The sequence below is a fragment of the Electrona antarctica genome, assembly GCF_951216825.1.
Source record: "Electrona antarctica genome assembly, chromosome: 18".
In the NCBI taxonomy this organism is placed as follows: Eukaryota; Metazoa; Chordata; class Actinopteri; order Myctophiformes; family Myctophidae; genus Electrona; species Electrona antarctica.
Genome location: NC_136799.1, coordinates 44,521,374 through 44,546,151, shown reverse-complemented (window position 1 = coordinate 44,546,151; position 24,778 = coordinate 44,521,374). Strand labels below are relative to the sequence as shown.

The following is a 24,778-nucleotide window of genomic DNA, read 5'->3' as shown; positions in this document are numbered from 1 at the left end:
CCGCCATGTAAGGTGAAAAGAAGCGGCTTGGACTCTCATGCATTGAAGGCAGCATGAGGTCAGACCGTTGCACTCCCCAGGGCAGAGGGAGTGTAGCGCCCAAGGTTACATTAGACAATTGACACCGGGTGTTTTTTGATTTGCAAAAATTGTGAGATAAAACATTTAAAAGAAATAAATAAAGGGGTAATTAGGGAGGAGCGAAAGAACCAGTGTCCTTGGAGTGGACAGAAGTCATGGGGCAGTGGGGGGCTCCTTTGAAGAGAAGCGTTTCCTAAACGATGAGTAAATATCCTTTTATTTTTGTTTTTAAATAACTACTTAAAAAAGTTATGTAATGTAATTTTACATAACCTTTTTAAATTGTTATTTGAAAAGTTTACCAATAAAAGTATTGACTTTGAGAATTTCTGGCATTTTCAAAAATATCTAAACGATGCCATGCATTTAAAACATGTGAACATAGCAGATCTGCAAGTTCACAATGCATCACTTTGATAATGTGGTTATGTAGGTTTGGGCCCTGGGGACACAGCAAATCTATCTTCTGGGTCTCGAGATGAAAAGTTCAAAGGCTCCATACAATAATTTAAATTGAAAATCATGGTTCAGCATCCCAGTACATCATATTGTTGCTGTGCTGTCATATTACTTTTATATTTGCCGTTCCGCATACAAAGCAAGTCCAAAGTATTGGTTAATTTCAAGGACACCCAGTTTGGTGTGCATTAGGCCACGGAGGCCCATTACTGTATGGGTACCAAATAGTTCAATTTGTCCCACCTTGAGATTAGAACCACTACGTGTCGCAATACGCAAATCACTCCAACTTATAGTTGGAAACAACAACACAGACCAACCAACCAAGGCCCATCTAAAATCAAATACTTGTACAGGAATGTCCACGGATGTCTCCTTGTCGTCTCCCTTGGGAGGATCTTCTCGGGACATGCCCTGAGTATGGACAGAGAGGGCCCGGGTAAAACAGGGACCAGATGGGAGCATATCTCCACGCCGGCCTTGGAGCGCCTCAGGATCCCCCAGTATGAAGTAGCTAATGTGGCCCGGGAAGGGAAGATTCACTGCTGGAAATGCCGCAACACAATGCACTTATCCGGAAGGGACAAGACTGTATCGAGATCACTGACGTCATAGATGAGTGTGTATAAGTTACACAAATCTGTTTCTATCCATCTCTCTGTCTTGTCAGTCAGTTTCGCCCAAATATAGAGATGTCTGACATTATAGTACTGACATCATAGATTGCCCAATGATAATGGGTCTCTGGAAGTGCTTTGAGTTGGACCTGATTAGAAAGAAGGCCAAGGACAGATTTCCTGCCAAATTTACCACCGGTGTCATTAGTCACCACACCATCAGATAATGGTTACAATAAAGTTGAGCTTTTTAAGTTGAGTGCACTGATAGGAATAAGGCACAGCAGAGGTAAGTATAAATAGGGAACCGGAACACTTGTCATGAGTATAAAGAAGCCGGCCAGTTTTGCAAAGGCTTCAGTCTTTGAAGTGGACGTGCCTCTTGACAAGCTGACCATTGCCCAGGCGGAGAGGGGCACTCCAGCGCACCGGCCGGTACGGGTGTACGCCGATGGAATCTTTGACCTTTTCCACTCGGGGCACGCTCGCGCTCTGATGCAGGCCAAAAACCTATTTCCCAACACGCACCTGATTGTAGGAGTCTGCAGTGATGAACTCACTCACAAGTACAAGGGCCTCACGGTGATGAACGAGACGGAGCGCTACGACGCGGTGAGGCACTGCCGCTATGTCGATGAGGTGTTGTGTGACGCTCCCTGGACCATCACCACGGACTTCCTCAAGAAGCACAAGATCGACTTTGTGGCCCATGATGACATTCCGTACACTTCCGGAGACTCGGAGGATATCTATAAACACATCAAGGAAGCAGGAATGTTTGTGGTCACCAGGAGAACAGAGGGCATCTCCACATCCGACCTGATCGCTCGTATCGTCCGAGACTATGACTTCTATGCGCGGCGTAACCTGCAGCGGGGATTCACACCCGAAGAACTAAATGTCGGATTTATTAATAACAACAAGTACCGGCTCCTGGACCAGGTGGACAAGATGAAGGAGACTGTGCGAATGGTGGAGGAGAAATCCAAGCACCTTGTCCACAAGGTGGAGGAGGAATGCCACGAACTCATCCTCAAGTGGGAAGAGAACTCGCGGGAATTTCTCGACAACTTCCTGGAGCTCTTTGGCCCAGATGGGCCAGAGACAAAGTCAGCAGCGAAGGGTGTACCACGAGGCCCACCAAGCCAGAGACCACCTGGGTGCCCTCCAGCCATACGTAGAGGACGCAGGCCAGTGTCGGAAGGGAGGCAAGGGGAGGCACGGGTCAGGAAATGCAACGCCCACCAACTGGTTGTGGGAAACATCCCTCATGAAGTGGACAAGGCTGAGCTCACGGAGTTCTTTGAGCAATTCGGTGTGGTGCTGGAGCTCAATATCGCCAGTGGCGGGAAGCTCCCTAACTTTGGCTGTGTGGTATTTGACAACTCTGAACCGGTACAGAAGGTACTCAGTAAGAGGCCCATAATGTTCCGTGGCATCTGGCATCTCAACGTGGAGGAGAGAACTGAGTTGGCAGGGGAGGGATTTCCACGTGGGCCACACACCCATGCACGGAAACATAGCTCTGGCTTCAGACGGGAGGAAGACGAGGACCCGTCTCTGGCAAATGAAAACCCTGAACCGCCTGACAGGCCTGGATCGGAGAAAGCGGCGGAACCCGCAGTCGAGCAACTGAATGTAGACCCCGCTCCCGATCCAGACGCTGCAGCCTTCTACGAACACGCGCGCTGGTCAGAGCCACCATGGTTCCAAGAGGTCGAGGACGAGTCTGTGGCGGCTGCCAACTCTGAACTACCAGCTGAGGCTGAAGAAGAGGCGGAGCCTGTTGACGTGGAGCCAGAATGGCTATCAGTCCAACAGGAGGATCCCGCAGAGAGAGCAATGTGGGTTCCAAAAGGCTCCTCTGATATGATTGTGTATTGTACCGTTTTTATCTTCATTTCATTTTTAATTTTGGTTTACAATTCATTTTAGATTCACAGTTTGCCAGTTCCAATTAATTATTTTTTTGTTAAGAAAAACATAGTTTAGTGTCCATATCAGTTTCAATATTTATAGCGTGCCTTCGAAGGCTAGCCGTGTATAAGAGGGTTGGTCTGTGTGTGAATGTGTATCCGGAGCTAATCTCACTGAACCGATCAGCACGACATATCTTGTGATTCCACCCTTTTTTCCACGTTTCATATGAAATATTTTTTGAAATATTTAAATCGTATATTTTATAATGGAAACCTGTGGGACTCGAATCGGCTGAAACTATGGCGACAGTGGCTCAGGAGGTACAGCGGTTGATCCCCGGCTCCTCTTTTAGTGTCGAAGTTGTCATAGCCTAACACAGAGGGGCCTATCTTCGCTATTGTCCGAGGTCTCATTCGGTACCCCTTGCGCCCCACAAGGGTGTGTGTGTTTGTGTGTGTGTGTGTGTGGACCTGCACGGTTCCATTTGCACCCCATGTGGTCACCGGACCCCATGTTGAGAACCAGTAGTCTAAATACATAATGTTATTGCGCCAATTTTGCCCCATGTGGGGATGTGTTGGTCTTAAAATCAGGTGTGGTCTTGAGCCATAACGCTACAATGCTATTTTTCATTAAAGTATTGTGGTCGTGCTGGCTTTTTCATGCGTATGCTCGGAGGTATACATACTAGATGTTTGATATGACGTAATTAAGATATGTTTCAATGTCGGGTTGGCTGTCGATGGTGACGTAATTAGGATATGTTCCAGTGTCGGGTGAATTAAAGGTAATGTCTGTATGTATACATGTATGTAATCTTTATTACGTCACCATCGAAAGTTATACCCCGGCATTGATACATATATCTTCATTACGCCACACTCAAAATCAGTATACCTCCGAGCATACGCATAGAAAAGCCAGCCGACCCCAGTATAGTACTTTAAAACTTACATATACATACGTACGTACGTACATACATACGCACGTACGTACATACATACATACATACATACATACGTACTTTCAACTTACATGCATGTATACATACATACGTTACCTGTTACCCAACCAATATTGAAACATATCGTAATTACGTCACCATTGACAGTCAGTTATAACCAGACTTTAGTATTTAAGTTCAATGTTTCACATGAGATTTGAACGTTCGTAGGCACTCGACAGAGTGCAGTTCTAGTTACTTGCACAAGCAGAGCGCGCAAGTATTGTTGTCGTGCTGGCTTTTGTATGCGTATGCTCAGAGGTATATATACTAGATGTTGATGGTGATGTAATTAATATATATTTTTCAATGTCGGGTTATAACTGGCTGTCGATGGTGACGTAATTATAGGATATGTTTCAGTGTCGGGTGAATTAAAGGTAATGTCTGTATGTATACATGTATGTCAACGGAAACCTATCTTTATTACGTTTTTGAAATCGTACGTTTTTGAAATCATTTTATGATTGGTCCTCACTCATTATAAGATCTCATTGGTGGGCTGTGGATAGTCCTAAAAAAATCACACCCGTGTGAAGTGAGCAGTGTTGGGCAATATTAGTATATTACTTAGGAGAGTAATATGTTTACTTTATTTTATTACTCCTTAGAAAAAGTAATAATATTACATTACTTATTACTTGGAATCAAGAGTAATATATCAAGAGTAATACACATTACTTTATATTACTTTTCAACCGGGGGCCCTTCCACCCGCTAAAGAACACAATCTGTTTAGCCAGCTCCTTTTACAACTGAATCCAATTCATTGGAATAAGAAGTCTCCAATCAGCCAAACTGAATAATTGCAGGATATAAAACAAAATATCCAGCAGTCTCTCATCAGTCATTTTCAGCTGCATATTCCAACAATCTGAACTGCACACACTGGCTGCAAAATCTCAAAACGGACAGTATATTGTATACATAAACATTGTTGGGCAATATACAGTATATATACAATACAAAAGGATTTTCTTCTGTGGGAGTGGGATGGGACAGGAGTGGAAATCCACTCCCGTCCCGTGTCAGCTTCTACCTTCTATTAGACACCCTTGAGTCGTTTTTATGTGCAACAGTGTTTTAACTTTGTATTTAGGGTTTCTTCCTGGAGGCTAAACCCTTGACAGTCAAACGGGCCAATGAAATAAACAGTAATATAGTGACATCATAATATCAGCCCCTCCCCTAACCCCTCCCCCTTTATCATACAACTACAGCTGTGGATGCGCTTCAGTTCAGGTGGATCACCACCCATCACCACCCACCAGGCAAACCAGGCATACTTAATGAACTGGTGGGCGTGTCCACATAAAAGCATGATTTTAACAAATACTGTACACTTTTTGGAAAATGTTTTAGGGTGATAAAAAATTGTGGCACTCCATCTTTAAGATATTGCATACAGATCTCAAACCTTTTAATTTCAAGGGCCCCCATAACTCTGAGAGTAAAACCAAATTGACCCCTAAGAGTCCCATTTGTACAGTATCAGAGTTTAAAGTTATATAAGGTTCCATTTGGTTCCATTTGTAGTAGTACACTCTCGAGTTACAGACCTGTAAGGGTCCATTTGTACACTCAGAGTTACAGACCTGTAAGGGTCCATTTGTGTCCATGTGTTACACTCTCAGAGTTACAGACCTGTAATGGGTCCATTTGGTTCAATGTGTTACAGACCTGTAATGGGTCCATTTGGTTCCATGTGTTACACTCTCAGAGTTACAGACCTGTAAGGGTCTGTAACTCTGAGAGTGTACAAATGAACCAAATGGACCTAAACGGGTCCATTTGGTTCCATTTGTAGAGTAAAATTAACATTGATTTTACAATATAAATTGGGCGTCCCAGAGATAGAAATGGCATTCAATTATCCATATTCAGACCGCAGCCATCTTTCCAGCAAGGTGATACCTAGGTGACATAGAGCCCATTCATCCAAACAGAAAAGTCCTCTCTAATTATATTAAACAACGTCAAAATCACCAACATTGCAGCTGTAGGGAAAGCTTGAATTATCCTCTTTCAATCTGTAAAGTTTTTGTTTAATAAAAATCCACCATAGACATTTTATGAGCTACTTCCTGTCAAGAAATTCCTTGCAGATGATTATTTTCTAAGTATCAGAGTATGGAAGCGCTCGTTATCAGTAAAGCAACCTCCTGCTGCCTCCTGCATTATGTGCACATTCAAAACAGGTGGTACGCAGGGCCGTTGAGTGATAGTCAACGAGCGCTTCCAAACTCCAGCACTTAGGAAAAAAATCATCTGCAAGGAATTTCTTGACAGAAAGTAGCTCATAAAATGTCTACGGTGGATTTTTATGAAACAAACACTTTACAGATTGAAAGAGCAAGCTTTCCCTACAGCTGCAATGTTGGTGATTTTGACGTTGTTTAATATAATAAGAGAGGACTTTTCTGTTTGGATGAATGGGCTGTCTATAAAGTGTCACCTAGGTATCACCTTGCTGGCAAGATGGCTGCGGTCTGAATATGGAGAATGGGGGTCCGTAGACTAATGCATGTCAAGCTGGGGGGTCCTTGAAATTAAACAGGTTGAGAATCACTGCTAGAGCCATAACAATCTTCTCTTGGGGAGTCTCTGGCATATCTTTTCAAATGGGGTCCGCGGGCTAATAAAGTGTCAATCTGGGGGTCCTTGACAAGAAAAAGTTAGGGAACCACTGTTGTAGAGGGTCTATAGAATAGATAGATGTTGATAGTATTAAGTTAGTAACCATATTATTATTATTATTATTAAGGCTAACAGGTTTGTATTCTGATGGTAATCATTGCAATAGAGCAGTGATTCTCAAAGTTTTTTTTTTAATTTCAAGGACCCCAGTTAGGTATGATCGGACCGCCATGACTTTGACAGTGTACAAATGGAACCAAATTAACCCGTAAAGGTCCATTTGGTTAATAGGGCAGGCACTCTAATGGACACGGGCGGGCGATCTGCCCGAGTTTATCCTGAGTCACCAAAGCCACAAGTGTGTAGTATTGTGCTTGCTGAGAGTTGTGCTGCTGGTGGTGGTGGCAGGGGAGCCTCAGGATCTCCTTTGTAGTAGTGTATTCTCATAGCAATCATTGCTATAGATCGTTTTCCCTGTAAAGGGGGTCTCTTCAGCTAAAAAAACAAACAGAAAACCATATGACTCTCAGGGTGATCTCACTGGGGGAAAAACTGCACGTGATTATTTGTTTAAGAACTAACAAGGAACAATAAATGCAAAGATAAATTCTGGATGTGGAACTTGCCAGCTGAAATAGCTCTACCCAGCCCCTGACGGACTGTAAGGAGGCTTCATTAACTGACCATTCACGTAGCGCCCGGCTTCATTGTCTTCATTAACAGGCCAATGAAATAGCCTCCCTGATCCTGACTGGACGGGCAGCTATCTTTATTTTTTATTGCGAATGCATTGAGAGATTACTATGTAATCCAGGCTGTCTGTCTGTCTGTCACGCTGTGACACCACCCGCCCGCCACCAGGGGGCTCAGATGTATCACACACAATAGCACGTACGCACACACACACACACACACACACACACACACACACACACACACACACACACACACACACACACACACACAGTAGAAAGAAAAAAAAACCTTAAAAAAGAAAACGTAAAAGAGAAAGAAAAAACTTTAAAAAAAAGTACGTAATTCATTCTAATTGTTTTTTTTCTTTTTTAATTGTTTGAAATTTACGAGCTGCGTTTGCTTCCCGCGTTGCGTACGTGTGTGGCAGTATGCGTGTGTGTACAGTTGTAATGCACGTAACTCGAGATCCGTTTGACCCACCGACTTCAAATTCGACACACGCGTTCCACACCCCCACAGGGAGTGCAGTGCCAGGTATCGAGTTGGTCGGACCCACGCTTCTCCAGAACCACCACAAAAGGCTCTGCTCAGGCTCTGCCAGTGGGCCTAATGAGGCCAACTCCTTTCACCTGGGCCAGGCTCTGCCAGTGGGCCTAATGAGGCCAATTCCTTTCACCTGGGCCAGGCTCTGCCAGTGGGCCTAATGAGACCAACTCCTTTCACCTGGGCCAGGCTCTGCCAGTGGGCCTAATGAGGCCAACTCCTTTCACCTGTGCAATTTCCAGCCTCTGCCTCAGCCAACTGAGGCTCAACCAATCAGGCTCTGCCAGTGGGCCTAATTGATTGCCAAATACACTTTTCAGTGTGTAGTCTTCACACACAGGCACATACACAGACCTCCATGTGGGACACCGGCTGACGGGTGCTATGACAACATATATCATTAGGTTCCCAAGTTGCATCATTCCAAAGTAGGCCGGTGGCCGACTGCGACGGGCACGTACAGGTCTAGTTTAATTAATTATAGGTCCAGCAAGCAAATCATGATGGTCTGTTTGTGGTCAATAGGCCACAATAACATTCCGATTTTATGTGTTGTGTTTTTTATGACATTTTGGCCAGGACTTTTATATCTATCTCAACCTCTGCCTGATAGCACACATGCTAACAGTGATGACCACAACAACAGCAGCATTTGATGACATGTTACCATAGCAACGTACAGTGTGCACAGACCACAGGTAAGGTGAGTTGTTTACCACATAAGGGCAGAGGCCAAGGGTGAGGTTTCAAACCCTTCAACTCCCAGGAGAGAGGGGGGGATGAGTCTTCCAAATTAAAAAATGTACTATTATGCGGCCCAGCTACGATACGTAGGATGTTGGTGTAAACCAGATTATATAGCAAAATGGAAATATATGGAAAAGGAATTTGATAAACAACCCATACAGAATATTATAGAAAATGAAACATCGTTTTGACCCAATCACCCCTATTTACACGAGACCATGAGACCTGGTTTAAAATAGTTAAAAAATATAGGTTAGAAGAGGATGGGCTATAAAGATTTTAAAGTGGATGACATTGATAGTTCATTTAAACCTGCAGGGCAGGATAAGGGATTTAAAATATGGAGTAATAGAGGAATGACGGCATGGTGTGTTGGACCCATAGAGTATATATATAATAGAGCCTGAACTGGCGCGAAGCTCCGCCCCCCCAGCTATTCATGTCAGTGGAAGTTGCTCAGTGGCGTTTTGAAGCACCCGGAAGACTGCCGGAAGTCCCTCCCAGGACCTCAACTTTGAGGTCCTGAGTGACGTAGGGCAACCGAGCGCTCAACGTTAAAGCCCAGCTGCACGGGGTTTCCCGGTCATGAATCCACGGGTCCGCCTGTAGTCCCTCCTCCTACCACTAGGACCCAGAGCTTCAACGTTGGAAAGTCTGCCTGCCCCCTTGGTTGGACCTCTGCTTGGATTGGTGAGTGCCATGCTGCGACGTATTGGAGCTTGTAGATCTTCTATTTTCTGTGTGTGTGTAGTGCACCATCATTCACCAAAATATAAATGAAGCTGACTACGTTTGACTGCGCTCTGTGTTGTAGTCTGCTCTAAACGCTTGTGCTAGACAAATAGGCTAATAATCAAATCTCGAAGCTTGTAGATTGGCTATTTTCACATCGCTGATTTTGATGCTATATTAACACGTGTTTTGGTGACCCCCCATGACTGTACTAGCTCGCACAACACTGCAAGCTTGTAGATAGGCTATTCATTTCCACATAGCTCTGATGTGTATAATTTGTATAGTGGCTTGTTGATTTTGATGCTATATTAACACATTTTGGGGACTACTTGGAACTGACCCCAGGGTCCCCTGACCCCAATCAATATTTTCAATGGGTCTGACTCATAGCCATGGCAATAAAAAAAATGCATGGGCCATTCACCTGAAGATAATGGCTAACTAGGCAGCCTATGTTCTTGTTTGCGGTTCACTAGTAGTCCAGTAATAATGTAATTTGACCTCTAACTAATTGCAAAAAAAACGAACTCAACTGATTTTGCATCTTCAATATATCCTGAATAACAGAAAGAAAGTTGCCTGGAATTGTCTGAGGGGAAAGTGTTGAAAATGGCCTGTACAGTATGGCCACCATTGACATCCTATTATAAGGCAATATTTTCTAAATGTCCTTATGCTTTAAGTAGCATGTGACATATCAAACTAGGTTGTTGTCATGATGCTGAAGCCATTCCAAGCATTAGTTCTGCATAAAAACACTCATTGGGCTAAATTTGGCCATAGCAACTTGCCAAAATGTAATGAGGTCAGCACATTTGGGCAAGTTGCTATGGCCAAATTTAGCCCAATGAGTGTTTTTATGCAAAACTAATGCTTGGAATGGATTCAGCATCATGAAAACCCCCTAGTTTGATATGTCACATGCTACTTAAAGCATAAGGACATTTAGAAAATATTACCTTATAATAGGATGTCAATGGTGGCCACACTGTACAGGCTATTTTCAACACTTTCCCCTCAGACAATTCCAGGCAACTTTTTTTCTGTTATTCAGGATATATTGAAGATGCAAAATCAGCTGAGTTCGTTTTTTTTGCAATTAGTTAGAGGTTGATCCTGTATTTTCCATAGATTTCCTGTACTATAGGCCCTAGTGAACCGCAAACAAGAACATATACCATTTGTGTGTTATTATATTATGTGTAGGCCTTTATTTGTAGCTGTGTGTGTTCAGCATGCTGCCAACTAGTGTAATATTTAGAGTTGATGCTTTGGGCGGTTCTTTATCAAGACACTGCAACACTCATCCCTATTTTAATATTTTCTGTATTGACATGCAAGTACGGATGGTGATGTCAGAAAACAAGCAGTTGTAGTCGGTACATTCTACATTGCTAGAATCAGGGTTCAAATCCCTGCGCTGCTGGCTGTCTCACCGTTGTATGTTTAAAAGGAAATGTGCTGGGCCATGGCTCAGTGGTCCAGGCACCTTGGCTGGCAATCCAGTCTGGCAGTGTCCCGCGGGTTCGACTCCCGATCCCGACGGCCTTTACTGCATGTCTTTCCCCCCATCTCTCTCCCCATTTCCTGTCAGCCTACTGTCTGTCCCTCCATAAAATATATAAAATAAAGGCGAAAGCCACAAAAAAAAAAAAAAAAAAAAGGAAATGTGATCACTCAATTCATTGTCACACTGTCCAGTTAACAAATGAACAATTTCACTGAAGCTGTTGACAACTGTCTCCAAAGAGGCTATGTCAGGTCAGAATAGACAACAAAGCACCTCTAGATGGTCTTCCACCATGTCTTCACCTCCTCCTAGGACACTATAGGACTAGACTAGAGGGTGATGTTTAAATGTCCAAATGTCAGGAAATTGCAGTGGCTCAAACCCTGTCCATATAAAGTTTACTTATATTAATAATAACCTAACATGGTTCATATATTTGATATAGTAATTAGAATTGATTTGCCTCCTGTGTGAATAGGATGGGATGTGTACGCTTCTGTATTTTAGTGTAAGTCATAATGGTGGTACTTGAATTTGATTAAGTGATATTTGATAGATTTGTTATGACACAAGTCAATAACAATTGGCACATTTAATAATGAGCTACAGAATGGCCTACACAATACAGAATTTGATTGCCTGTTAAGAGTTTGCATTCATCTAATTACTCTGAAACAGATGCCAACGACTGCCGTTCACCACTGTCAATGTCTACTGTCATTACCATTAGTTGTGGTATGATCTCTGCCATAGACAAACATACAGTTATCATTCTTGGTGTGGAGGTATGGGCCTCTACACTTTACATCACACTTGTCATTGTGTAAAATGATCTAAAACACAGCATGAGCACCTCTTAGGGTCAGGTTACTTTTGGACGAAGCGGGGCTCGAACTGGCGGCCTTGTGGTCCATACTTCCCCTTCTCAGAAACGACTGTTGTGTTTAAAACATTTCAGTGCTTTTTGAAACTATTTGGATAAATGATCGCTTCCAGCAGGATTTTGCATGAAGCTGAATTAGAATTGCATCCATTACAGTGGACATGTTTGCCTGAAAAGGAATCTTTGAAATGTTTCATAGTTTTAGAAAAATAGTGCTTTCAAATTTGAGACATTTATGATGGGGCTCAATGGCAGGTTATGGCACGTCAAAAAATCACTTTCACCTAGAAACTCCATTCACACTTTTTATAATTCAGCTTATTGTGGAGACAGATGCTGGAACTTGGAAATGGAAATAGCACAAACTTTGGCATGCTACTAGTCCTAAATACTTAGACCTAAAAACCCCATTCAAACCTATTTAGGTTCATCTTATGGTGCACATGTTTGCCTGAAAAATAATCTTTGAAATGTTTCATAGTTTTAGAAATATAGTGCTTTCAAATTTGAGAAATTTATAATGGCAGGTTATGTCACGTCAAAAAGTCACTTTCACCTAGAAACTCCATTCACACTTTGTATAATTCAGCTTATTGTGGAGACACATGCTGGAATGTTTTACTTTGAAATGTTTTGTACTTTCTGAGTTATTTAACTTAAATGCCCAATGCATTCTCAATGGCAATAGCACAAACTTTGGCATGCTACTAGTCCTACATACTTACACCTAGAAACCCCATGCAAACCTATTCAGGTTCATCTTATGGTGGACATGTTTGCCTGAAAAATAATCTTTGAAATGTTTCATAGTTTTAGAAATATAGTGCTTTCAAATTTGATAAATGTATAATATACATTTAAGGTTATGGCACGTCAAAAAATCATTTTCACATAGAAACTCCATTCACACTTTTTATAATTCAGCTTACTGTGGAGACACATGCTGGAACTTTTTACTTTGGAAATGTTTTGTAGTTTCTGAGTTATTTAATTGATTAATAATTTAATTAATAATTGAATTGAGTAGGAATTTCCATTGCTATTTTGTACAGATGCATAAAACGAACGCAGCACCTGATTCAGGGTTTCAGCTCCGTATGTGTCAAAGTCTGTTGACATCTTATTTTCAACTAACCAGTCTCTTAAAACCTTCATAGCCCATTCAGTGCTTCGCTTTGTGTTTATTTCATGTCTGCCTTCTTCAATTTTATCGACGTCATTGTCATTGAGCTCTCTGTGTCTTTTAATGTCTCTGCATGGTGTTGTCTGGCTTTCTCCGTGCTTTCCTTCTCTTTTCTTTTTCTCTTTACAGGTGACAGGTCAGCCATTAACCAGGAATCTAATGTTTCATCTTCTCCAAATATGTTAAAATTAACTTTAAAGGCGTAGTGAAACGGAAATGGTGGACATTTTATTTTGAAGTTTCAGACGGTCTCAAGTTGAAACACCGCTATGAAGTTTCTGAACCAATCAGAGCGTCGCATCCCTTCAGGGGATGGGACGGTAGCTAGGGACGGGTAGCTATGCTACGCAGGACAGCGTGTGGCGTTTGTTTACAAATCAGATAGTCAGCCAGCTTTACCAGTTTACACTTAATGTGGCTTATTTCTACCCTATAATGTTTTCAGATACATTTTTAGCGTGATGATTAAGTTGAAACCGAGTAATACACTCTCTGGATGTTATCTTGAATGGGAATAAAAACGGAAGATGTCTGTAATCAGTAGCAGCTGTGCAGCCTGTGCTGGACGGATGCGGAGATATGGGGAATTAAACTGGTGAGCTTCATTTTTATTGGCTTTGATCGATGTTGGCCTCGACACGTCATCACGCAGCACGTTTTCGTTTTCAGGAAGTAATAATTTATGGACTTTTGATATAAAAACACACAAAAATGAGAATTTTCAATTTGTTTTGGCATCCATTGTTAGGTATGCCCATATGATGACCATGGATATGGTCTAAAAGTGTGAAAAACGTATTTTTCATTTCACTACACCTTTAAATACATCGTCCATTTTGTGTTCTGTGGAGAAGCAGCGATAGTAAACAACAACAAACTGTTTGAAAATTGTAGCGGCCGGCACCTCTTTATGCGGAAGTGCGGATTGATATGAGCCGAGGCAAGCTTTGATCAAAGCTGGCGTTGATTAGCCATCGGTGTGATATAGAGCGGAGCGGTCATTATCATGAGATAACTCACCGCTGAATTAAGCGATTGACCAATCAGAATCAAGCATTCAACCAAGCCATGTAATAATATACAATATTATATACACAGATTGCATTATTAATACAAAAACTAAACTTGTGATTTTCATTAATAAATCATATCATATAGCCTACGCCTGAAAAAGACAAGAAAGGGATCTTCAGTCTAACTTATGAGCATTAACATTTAAAAGCATGCGTGAGCCCTACTAAAGCAAAAACATAATGAGTTGGCTCCCCTCTTATCCAAAGATAGACAATCTACAACCTGACGACGTGTCACGAATGTGTCTCACTGTGACACTGCATCTTCATACGACTTAAAAATAAATAAAAAATGCTCTTATTGTTTTTTCAAATGTACTTTCATGTGTTATTTTTGTTCTGTCTTGATATCTCAATGCTTTGATGTTTTATGTAAAGCACTTTTTGTTGTTGAAACGAACTAATAAACTTGCCTTGCATTGCCTTGCTTGAATGGATATGCATAATCCTTTAATGTGGCCTATATCTCTATACACTCACTTTCTCACTGAGTCTCAGTCTGATAAACATCGTTATAAGCTTTTCATAGAATGTTTGAAGAGATCTCTGTGCTGGTTATGGGCTGAGTTACAATAACCAGTGGTGGGGAAAAGTGCTCACATGTTTTACCTAAGTAAAAGTATCACTAGGCCTACTGCAATGTATAAAGTACTCCATTACAATTAAGTAAAAGTATGAAATTAAAAATCTACTTGAGTAAAAGTACAGAAATATTGGTATCAAAATGTACTTAAAGTACCAAAAGTAAAAGTACTCATTGTGCAGAATGTGCAATTTAAAGTTTTCAAAATCTATTGAAAGTAGCCGATCTACAAAGCTCACAATGCGTCGCATGGACAGACTGGTACACTGATGTTCTGGCGCCATCTAGTGTCCATCAGCAGACACTGCGTGATACATGATGTTATGGGTGTAATTTGTAAAACTGTTTCTAAGAGTTACATTAATTAAAGTCCATAGTGGTTTAAATCCGTTTTATTATCTTTATTTAAAAGTTAAATTAATTAAAGTCCATAGTGGTTCAATCGGCTTTATAATCACATGCAGCACAATTACAGCTAAAGTGAACTGGAACAGTTTGGAGGAGTACCAGCCCTGATAGCTCTGGTCCATAGCCTTCTACTGCTTCTACGATTCTGCCCTGCAGTATAAGGCTATGGGACTTTCAGTTTTAAATCTCAAATTGAAATCAGACCAGCCTCTCCTCTTTAGCATATATTTTAAAAGAACGTTTTTGCTACTCACCAAAACCCTACTTTCCTTAGTGGACGCACTCTGAGCCCCCCACACACGTATAAACGGTACTTTTTGGCCAGAAAGGGATTTTTTTTCACGCACACACACACACACACACGCACTCACCAGTGTTGAATTCTAGACATGGCAACTTGCCTGATAGCCTCCAACTTCATCAGCACTGTGCTAGTGTTGAAGTGTCTGTCTGTCTGTCTGTCTGTCAGACTATGGGAGTATGGGATTGTTTTGCTTCTTTTTTTTAACCCACTATCACTAAACGTAACACCTGCCTGTAGAAGAAAAAAATCACACCCGTGTGAAGTGAGGGGCCGCTAATATATTCTAACTCATGTTGATTAGGTGATGTAAAGCAAACTATGAAACGCTTTGGATAAAAGCGCAATATAAACGCACCATTCATAGCACAGTAGCACTCACAAACCTTCTTAATGGTCATGTTTGTAGGGAAGAACAGGGAAGACCAAGTAACTATAGTAATTATCTGCATAGCTAAACAAATACATGTATTATGTTCAAGAATGATATATGATTATTATTATTTTACTTTAAAATATTGATATAAAGATGATCTGTCTTTCAGTAGTAATGTTGCTTCCAAAGTTTTGGAAAACGTCAATAACTTAAATCTTAAATAATCCAGTCCCCTTTTTCTTATTTCTTGCGTTTTGAGACACCACCATTCTCAGTTTCTCACTGTATGCTGTATAAATCAACGTTATTATTGTTCATATTCATTGCATTTTGACATTACAGGACTAGCAAATCTGGAGCATTACACTGACTCACCAACATGAAACAGGTGCACTTTCTATCAGTGCAGTCAAAATGCCACAATCTATAGGGCCAAAATGACATGGTTGTAACATTGCATTTTGTTTTCAGAAACGCCCAGTGTATTATAATAAATACAATAAAACAGGACATTTTAAACATTTACTCGTGAAACGCCAGCAGCAGATGGCTTAAGGGTGACATTAGTGTTAGGAGTGTAACGATATAGTAACTGTATATCGAAATATCGATTTTAATTTAAAAAAACTCAAAGTATATCGAAATGGAAGCAGCAAATATCGTATCGTTTGACTTTGTATCGTATCGTTTTGCAATGGAAATAATCGGTATCGAATCGTTTTGCAATGTATATATTACAATTGTGTCAATACTAAGTATTTGTGCATTGTATTTAGCAATTTTAAGAAGAAAAAGGAAAAAGATGGGTTTAATTACTTTTCCATTCCATATCGCTACACTTGGTCGATAAATGTGTGTATTCTCTGTGTTCATGTCAAGCCGTGGGTTTGTCCACGTGTTCAAATACAATGTCCATCTATTTGCCAGAGAACCACTGTTTACTTATTTATATCCATAATAATAAATCTTTCCCCTAAGAAACCTGCACTATCCACAAGTTTCACTTAATGTATTTGCTAATTAGTTACTGTATCGATTTTAAATCATTGAATCGTATCGCCATAATGAACCAATATCGTCCACGTATCGTATCGTCAACCATGTATCGTGATACGTATCGTATCGTTGTTAAAATGTATCGTTACACCCCTAATTAGTGTGCATTTGAGACATGATACAACTAGCATATATGGGGAAAGACAACTCTACAGGCCAAGGTCAATCAGATGTTATGGCTGATAATGAAGCATTTGGGTTACTTGCAGATTAAGATGGTACTTAATAAAGTTTTGATTGTATCCTTTTGCTAGTCATTGCCTACAGTAGGGCCTACGCATACTGTACAAACTACAAGCTGAAATGGAATACAACATTTGGCATTCAAAAGCAAAGATTCAAAGGCAAATTAAATGACGTCATATACTGTACATAACAGGCACTGGAGACAGTAATGGCTCATGGTTTAATAAATATATATAATTAATACAAATAGCTAATTCTCCAACAGAGCATCGCAACTACAATGCAAAGACACAATTGTCGCAAGATTAACCCCTAATGTACACTATTATGTAAAGGCATGCTGGGATAATGATAATAATTAAGGCAAGAAATCAAAATACTATAGAATATAGAAGCCACAATGGGTGTCAGTCGTCCCCAAAACATGTTTAGTTTGAGACCCAAGAGAGAAATTTGATGTCTCGCTGGCTGGGGCCCAAACTAGTGAAAATAGCAGATGTACAAGATCGCAACGCGTTGTCAGCAGTGTTGTCGTCAAAATCTTGACGATAAATGATCATCGACTACCTTTTTTCACCGACGAAAACTAAATGGAAACTAAATGAAAACTAAGCTACGATGACTAAAACTAAGACTAAATATACTGACAATTTCATCAACAAATATAAACTAGACTAAAATGTTAGGAAGTGACTAGTGGACAAGAGATCCAGTATAAGTCATTTTACACTTTGTTGCATTCATGCTGAAAATAGCAGATCGGCTATTTCCAGTGTAAAATCAGCCATTACGACGGCATCAAGGGTCGCGAACATCCATTTTAGTTTAAACTAGAAAAAGTGCCCCTCGGGGCACAGGTCTCCACCAGGGCAGGTCAGGTTGTGGCCTCCTGGTGGCGCTATAATAGGCCAATGTGAAAACGGTGCCATTTCTTCATACGCCTTTGATGGCAATTGGATGATTTGAGGCATTTTGTTCCAAAAATGTGTTTTGCAAAAATCAACCTGTCGTTGGCGCTATAACAGGCCAATGTGAAAAGGGTGGGATATATTCCTCAGCCTAGTAAGAAAATGTGTGAAAGATTTCACGTAAATTGCACGCTGCGTTCATGATTTGAGGCTTTTGTTCAAAACGGGACAATCTTGCAAACTGTGAAAGCCAATTATAGCCAATTAGGATGGAATATGAAATATCGGACAGATCTGACTTGCGCACATGACCATAGAGATACTGTGTAGCGATTTGTGAGATTTTTGGACAGAATCTGGAGGAGTAATATCAAAAAATGTGTTTTACAAAAGTCGGCCTCCTGGTGGCGCTATAAAAGGCAGATGCGGAAAATGCAGGTCAAAGGTTTGTCCTTGGCCTCTAGGGAGTGTGCATGCAACGTTTCACGCAGATCGGTGCAGTTTTAGGTAAAACATGTGAAAAGCTGCCTCATGGTGGCGCTATAACAGGCCGTTCTGAAAAATGTGGGGCAGAGGTTCATCATTGGCATGCAGTGAGTGTGTGTGCAAAGTTTGGCATCGACCGGGTTAACGGTGCCAGAGATTAGCTGGTAACAGACGGACGGAAGGACGGACACACACACACACACACACACACACACACGGACGGAGTGCAAAACATACTCTCTCCCCATGCCTTCGGCCTGGTGGAGACAACAACTGTAGATTTAGTCGACTAAAATGTTATGATATTTAGTCGACTAAAACTAGACTAAAACTAAATGTGGTGTCTGCAGACGAGCACACACACATTATCCACTTGAACCCTCTCCACAGCAGGGGTTCCCAAATTTTGTCATGACAAGGACCCCCAAATTGACACTAATTAGCCCACGGACCCCCATTTGAAAACATATGCCAGGGACCCCCATAAGAGAAGACTTTTACAGCTATAGTAAAACCAGTTTGATTTCAAGGACCCCCAGTTTGACATGCAGATTAGTCTACGGACCCCCATTTAATGGCATTTCTATCTCTGAGACCCCAATTTATATCGTAACATCTATGTTAATTTAACTCTGAGAGTGTACAAATGGAACTCTCAGAGTTACAGACCCATAAGGGTCCATTTGGTTCCTAATTATCATTTAGCTGGGGACCCCCTGGAACTCCCCACCCCACTTTGGGAACCACTGCTCCACTGCAGTGGTTGTCTGTTCACAGTCCATTATGCCATTATACTGCATGTCATGCTGTTTACAAGTTTGTCCACCAGGGGGTGCTCATGTAACACACTTCTAGGTTTGCTCATGATCAGTTTTAGCTGTCATGTTAGCAGTAGTCTCTCGAGACAGACTGTTGACTGGCAAAGAGGGCGCTTTTTTTCCTTTATTGTTTGACGATGGGTTCTCAGATTGTGATAGCAGTGACAGTGGTGACCCTGCTGATGTTCTACATAAAAGAGAACCAGAAAACCACAAGGTGAGTCTTAACTTAGGGCAGCGGTGGCCGAACGGTTTGCGGAGCGGTCTTGTTATCGGAAGGTCGCCAGTTCGAATCCCCGGACCGGCACGTTAAAATTACCACCGCTGAAGTGCCCTTGAGCAAGGCATTGAACCCCTACCATGAAATGTTCTATGAGCAGGGTCTGGCTGTAAACAAGCATCTCGAGCTTAGTCCATTCACCCTGGGTAAACAAAGAACTTTGCTTTACACACACTTGTAGGACTGTGCATGCATAGGCTACTAACATACTGTATGTTAGTAGCCTATGTAGTAGCTATTTATGTGTAGGCCTATGTTACATACACATAATAGCCCTGCCTATAGTCCTGAAGACTAAGCCAGGGGGACTGAGAACAAAATGCATTTATTTTCAGTTAGAATGAACACATGTTTTGCATATATTTTCCAGTGGCCCCGGCCTCCATGCCTGCAGGAACCCCCCTGAAGATGATGGAGAGGTGAGTATTATGATTATTTCTGATTCTTCATATTTCTTTGCTCTGGTGTAACGTGTGCGCTATTGTGATGTTTTCACTCTGCATTAACTGTTTTCGTGTTGCTTTGAATGAAAATGTGTTTAACGAGGCTCTTTCATGGCCAAATATGTTATCTATGTTAAAATGTCAGTTTAGTTATCGTAGCAGCTTGTCTCCTGCTGCTGCTGTTGGATGCGTTTGTGTTCATGGTAACCAATGGGAGCTTCCTCTACTACACACAACACATTCTGGAGAGAACATTCTTAATTTTCAGGACTTTTGTCTTTATTTCAAAAGGGTCAAAGAAACAAACATTACATTATATCATCAATTCAACTATTTAAAACTATGAATAGTTAAGTCACAACCGTCGACTTTACAGTAATGAAGGCACATTCAGTTCCAATGCGCTTTTGAAATCAATGGACTTTGAATGGGTTTCATGCCTTCATAATGGACTATACAGTATACCAACTTCAATGAGGTGTTCATCCAACAATAGAGATAAGTAACACGAGAAAAGGATACAATACAAAGTAAAGTTGCTTAACTGTGATTTAAAAAGAATCTTGAAATCTTAAAAAATAAATCAAAGAACAAAAACAAGGTAATATATCACATACATAAAAATTGTTATCATGAATCATACGTAAGCAAACAACCTAACAGTGGAATATCATTATAATGAAGCTATGCGTATACACTATAGAGTGCTACTGTATGTCTGCATAAAATGCTATCTAAGTTACATAAGTTGAGACTAAGCAAAGGAACAATAACCTCCTATTTACACTATGGCTTACTGCTCATAACAAACACTGTTCTGTAAAAATGATATAAACAAAACACATCATAAAATGGAGGGATTACACATTAGCTTGAATGATAATGCAAGATTATTCATAGTAATACCCTAATCGCATAAAATATGTAAAAGTAACAATTGTATAGCAACCACTGACTATAGCCCTTCATCAAGTTGACTATTTTAATTCTCCTACACAACTATTTAAGTGTTGCTGTTGCCTGCTTGGAATATTAATTCTCGGGGCATGGTCCCATAATCTTCTACAGAGGAACCACAGAGAGCATCCTGACTGGATGCGGTCACTGCCTGCATAGGCGGCGGTTGAGCCTGACGTTTGGGACGGCTAATATTTGTAGTATTATACAGCGCCAGCATGGATGACTGACATTCAATGAATTGATTTAACCATGCCCCCATAACAAGCTAAATAACAACGCAACAAGGCTTCCGTTTCAAAATCACATCTTCTGTCTGTCCTCGTTTAGCTTTGGTCTGTGTGGACTGGGAGGAATTATTTCTATTTACAACCACAAACACCAGGTAAAGTACAGTACTTGTTCTTCTGTCTGTCTGTTCCTGTCAATCTTTTTTTCTTTTTTTGCCCCTTTTTCTCCCCATTTTCTATTTACAACCACCAACACCAGGTAAAGTACAGTACTTGTTCTTCCGTCTGTCTGTTCCTGTCAATCTTTTTTTCTTTTCCCCCCCTTTTTTTGACCCTTTTTCCCCCCAATTTACTCATTATGCCAATGTATTGGCACATTTCTGTACATTGTCACAAGCTCACCTGGAGCTCCTACCGGGAGGATGTAGAGCCTTCATCTTACTCCTCTCACCAAACACTCCCTGCTGACAGGAAGGAATACTCTGTAGAATTATGTGCAGTGACTATATATATATATATCACCCTCTCCGCCCGGCTTCTCTACCCCGAACATGGGCCAAATGTGTTCGTGTAGATGCTCGACAAAGCCAGATGCATTGTGGTGGATTCGAACCCCCAAAGACTCCGCAATGGTGGGCACACATACTTTACTGTGCCACCCGAGCGTCTCAAGGGTCTATGGGGCCTGGACTCCAGTCTCCTCACTGGGTCCAGCTTCAACAACTACTTGTTGATCTATCTCTTCATACTGGTGGTATTCTGTCTCCTCACTGGGTCCAGCAGCTTCAACAACTACCTGTTGATCTATCTCTTCATAATCTGAGTCTTCTGCCTCTTCAATGGGGCCAGATTCAACAACTACTTGTTCATCTATCACTTCATACTCGAGGTCAGATTCAGAATCAGAACCAACAACATTATAATACTCGATATCAATGTTCTCATTTCCGACATTATAATGAACAGTCGCAGTGTCCCACACTCCTGCATTATGTCTTCTGGTGGCCTGGAGAAACACAGAAACACCCAACGTTAAGTCACTGAATCATCATCTGCCTGAGAACCCTCCTATCTCTCTATTGTTTGTTTGTATATGAAGACACTTGAACTCTGGTTTAACTGTCATTTACATTCCAGTCTTGTGTTGTGTAAAGATGTATTACCTTCCAGAGACAATAGAGGGCGATGGGTACCAGCATCAACAGCAGCAGCACCACTGTGACTGTAACTTTGATGCTGTTGGTCGGAGGGACTGTAGGAGGGACTGTAGGAGGGACTGTAGGAGGGACTGTGAAAAAAAAAAACATCACCATATCATGTAAGAACATTATCATTTGATAAACCTTCATGTTTGATTGAATCATTCCTGACGGAGATTCATATTGTGAGTTTAACCCATTTAGACCTGAGGCCGATTCTTAAAAAAGGGCTTCTGAATCTATGTCAGTGGTGCTCAACCTTTTTCATGTCAAGGACCCCCAGAATTATCTGTATTTGGCCCAAAATATGTTGTTCCAGGGACCCCCCAAACACCCCCCCGCCGCCAGAAGCAAAGATTTGAGTTAAAAACATTCACTCTGAAAGAATATATATTCAAAGAATTGAGCCACATTTTCAAGATTTATCAAAAATAGCAGACCTGCAAGCTCGTAGCGTGTCACTCGGTGACGCGCTACAAGCTTGTAGGTCTGCTATTTTTCAACAGATAAAGTATAACATAACGCTTAAAACACCAAAAGGGGTTCCCGCCCAGAATGGTTTAAAGGTCATTTCATTCAGGTTACCTGTGACGGTGAGAGAGAGGATGTCGCTCTCAGAGGAGACATTGTGAGAAAACACGTTGGTGTGATTTAAAACAACGTCGACGTGATAAGCACAGCTGTAATTCCCTTGGTGGCCGGGGCCTGCTTCGAAGAACAGGAAGTTGGCAGAGTGATTGACAGCTGGCTGGGTGTGGTTGTGTGTGCTGTTGACTCCAGTGAAGGTGAGGTGGAAGGAGCCGTCTGGGTACTGTGGCAGGATGGAGCAGCTGATGCTGAAGTTGGAACCTTCCAACACCTGCTGCCCCTGCTGCTGGCCCTCAGAAACCCCGTTTAGAGACACCTGCTGCCCCTGCTGCTGGCCCTCAGAAACGTTTAGAGTGGGGAAGACGCTGATGTTTGGCTTCAACAGAAGATCTGTAACAAGACACGAGTGATTGAATTATAGTACAGCAGATATTTACATACAGTATAGAGTAGCCAATGAGATGGGACCAAGATTAGAGATCCAACATATTGTAAGGCTTTTGTATGGCTTTTGCTGAAATTAGACGATGCAAAAAAAGTTATTTTAAATTAATTCAGAAAAAGAAACATCCTGTTTCTTTGCTGTAGATAGGTAGGTTAAGTAAGTAGGCAAGTAGACGGACGTCACTGTTTGTGTTACCTGAACAGATCACCTCCAATGTGACAGTGGAATTCTGAGACAGTGTCATTCCACACTCCCTCAGTGAAGACTCGGTTCCAACACAGTCAGCTGTGATCCACCACACAGGTTCAACCGTTGAAGCAGGACTCCTTTGTGTTGAAACGTCAGAGCCACAATCCATCTGCCTACACACGACAGAGGATGACTTCAGGTTCCAGTCGGACTGACCATCCACGGGTCTCCAGTCTCCCTGGTGTTGCATCTCCAGTACACCGCTACAGTTACTGCTTCCTCCCACCAGCCTGACGTCATCAGGCTCTGTACAGAGACAAGACCGTTACAAACCATTTAGAGCAGACATGCCTTGTGAGCCGAAAGTGTTCAGTTCTCCCACTCCATGTTAATGGATGGTGGTGTTCTGTTAACAGATGGTGGGGATCTATTCCTAACACTGTCTAACACTAACACATGGTGAACTGTCACTCCCAAGACGGCAAACGGGTGACTTCTTGGAACGGATTTGACCAAACGTCAAACTCAAAACTCAAAGTTTGAGCACGGAATATGCACGGAATATGCAACTTCCGTGCAACTTATATATAACGGGTGTCCCTGGCTGTGGCACACCCTCATGCCATGCTCAGCCAATCACAGTGCATAATGGGAATAATGGCACACCTTCCAGCCAATCGGCCAACCACATCGCCAATGTCGGCCATACATGGTTAATTTTGCTGCAATTCCGTCCTCAAAGTTTGGCGGCATAGATGGTAATTTTCCCTCCTCATACTTTGAGGACATTACTAAAATTATTAGATTATACCTGAGCAGGTGAGTCCAACAGTCTTGTCAGGTGAGCAGGTGGTGTTTCTAGTTGAGTCTGAGGTTCTACAGTCCAGGAGAACAGACTCGTCGCCTTCACACTGGAACTCTTTGGTCCACATCGAAGCGTTCACTTCTCCATAGAGCGCCCCCTGGGGGACTGAAGGAGCCCCGCAGCCAAGATCCCTACAGACCACCTTTGCGTCCTGCTGGTCAAAGTCATCTTCACACACTGAGACCCACGACTGGTTAGACTTCACCTCCAGTCTGCCTGAACACACACTGGTCCCATTCACCAACCTCACAGACTCTGGAGAGAGAGAGGGGGGGGTGGTTGTCAACGTACGTTTATCTTATTAATGGCAATTCTTGCAACATGTTTCAACACGCACGCGCATGCACGCACATACGCACGAGTTGTGCAGGTG

At 41.8% G+C, this 24,778-nt stretch overlaps 1 protein-coding gene across 1 annotated transcript; it reads left to right on the top strand.

The window, feature by feature from the left end:
• Positions 1 to 1,478: 1,478 nt before the first annotated feature.
• Positions 1,479 to 13,147, top strand: LOC306941916 (choline-phosphate cytidylyltransferase B-like; the record flags this gene model as incomplete). Its single annotated transcript, XM_079527554.1, has 2 exons — positions 1,479 to 3,001; positions 13,144 to 13,147. 2 exons carry the CDS (start codon positions 1,479 to 1,481, stop codon positions 13,145 to 13,147), a joined length of 1,527 nt encoding a protein of 508 aa, XP_079383680.1.
• Between the last annotated feature and the right edge of the window lie 11,631 nt (positions 13,148 to 24,778).